Genomic DNA, 847 nt, shown 5'->3' on the forward strand with positions numbered 1-847 from the left:
ACCTTGAGGAAAAACTATATAAAGAGTGTGCAGACACAGACTCGACAGATTCTCTGCTTCATTGCCTCTGATAATAAAGTCTTCTGGTATCAAAACCTCAATACTTCGAGAATGATTTCTCTCAGAAGTGGCAGAAACCACCACATTTTCAGCAGACTTCATAAAACAGTTTTGAAAGTTGCTACGTTATGGATCCAAGTCCAGGTCTGTGGACCGAACGTTTGTGACAACTCTAAGCCGTACTTTCCATGTAATTCTGTGGACACAGACTCAGTACAGAAAGTAGGAGAAGTGGCAGTCTTGTGTGTGGATGTATACCTTTGGGGTGCTCTCTCGCTGTCTGATTATGTAGTTGAGGTTGTTCATGATGTGTGTGTCCAGACCGCGGGCCAGATTCCAAGGTTTGCAAATCCAGTGGTTTTCCAGTCCTCTGAAATTATCATTGACAAATAAGGCTGTCAAGCAATTACATTTTATCGAATTAATTACATTATGTGCCGATTAATTAATAGCACCATTAATCACTATTCAATTTGGGTTAATAAATTAACCCCCAAAAGATGATTTAAAGTTATTGTATTAAATGGAAAAGCATTGAACAGACATTACAAAACAGTAGCTTTAGAAATAAAAATCTGATTCAACAATTTATAACACGTTTTTAAAGCAACAATGTGGCCATAGCATTGTTGTCCACTTTCGACCTCTTTCAGAGGCAGTTGAAAATGCATTCGACCGGATTGCGCTCGTAATGTAGAAGCTCAAGTGGCTGAATGCATTCAAACACTGAAGTCTACCTATTCTCTGCATGCTTTGTATATTTAAAGTCATGATCTGTGAGGTCATG

At 38.6% G+C, this 847-nt stretch overlaps 1 protein-coding gene across 1 annotated transcript in view; it reads right to left on the reverse strand.

Annotated features, from left to right (window-relative positions):
* Window positions 1-318: 318 nt before the first annotated feature.
* Window positions 319-847, reverse strand: part of LOC107577530 (tubulin--tyrosine ligase-like protein 12) — a gene marked incomplete at its 3' end in the record, with an annotated part of 6,572 nt that continues 6,043 nt past the window's right edge. The window contains exon 5 of the mRNA XM_016263598.1: window positions 319-430. Within this exon, the coding sequence (XP_016119084.1) occupies window positions 319-430 (112 nt within the window). The remainder of the gene's footprint in view (window positions 431-847) is intronic.

This window comes from Sinocyclocheilus grahami, unplaced genomic scaffold, assembly GCF_001515645.1.
Source record: "Sinocyclocheilus grahami isolate Dianchi unplaced genomic scaffold, SAMN03320097.WGS_v1.1 scaffold6304.1, whole genome shotgun sequence".
In the NCBI taxonomy this organism is placed as follows: domain Eukaryota; kingdom Metazoa; phylum Chordata; class Actinopteri; order Cypriniformes; family Cyprinidae; genus Sinocyclocheilus; species Sinocyclocheilus grahami.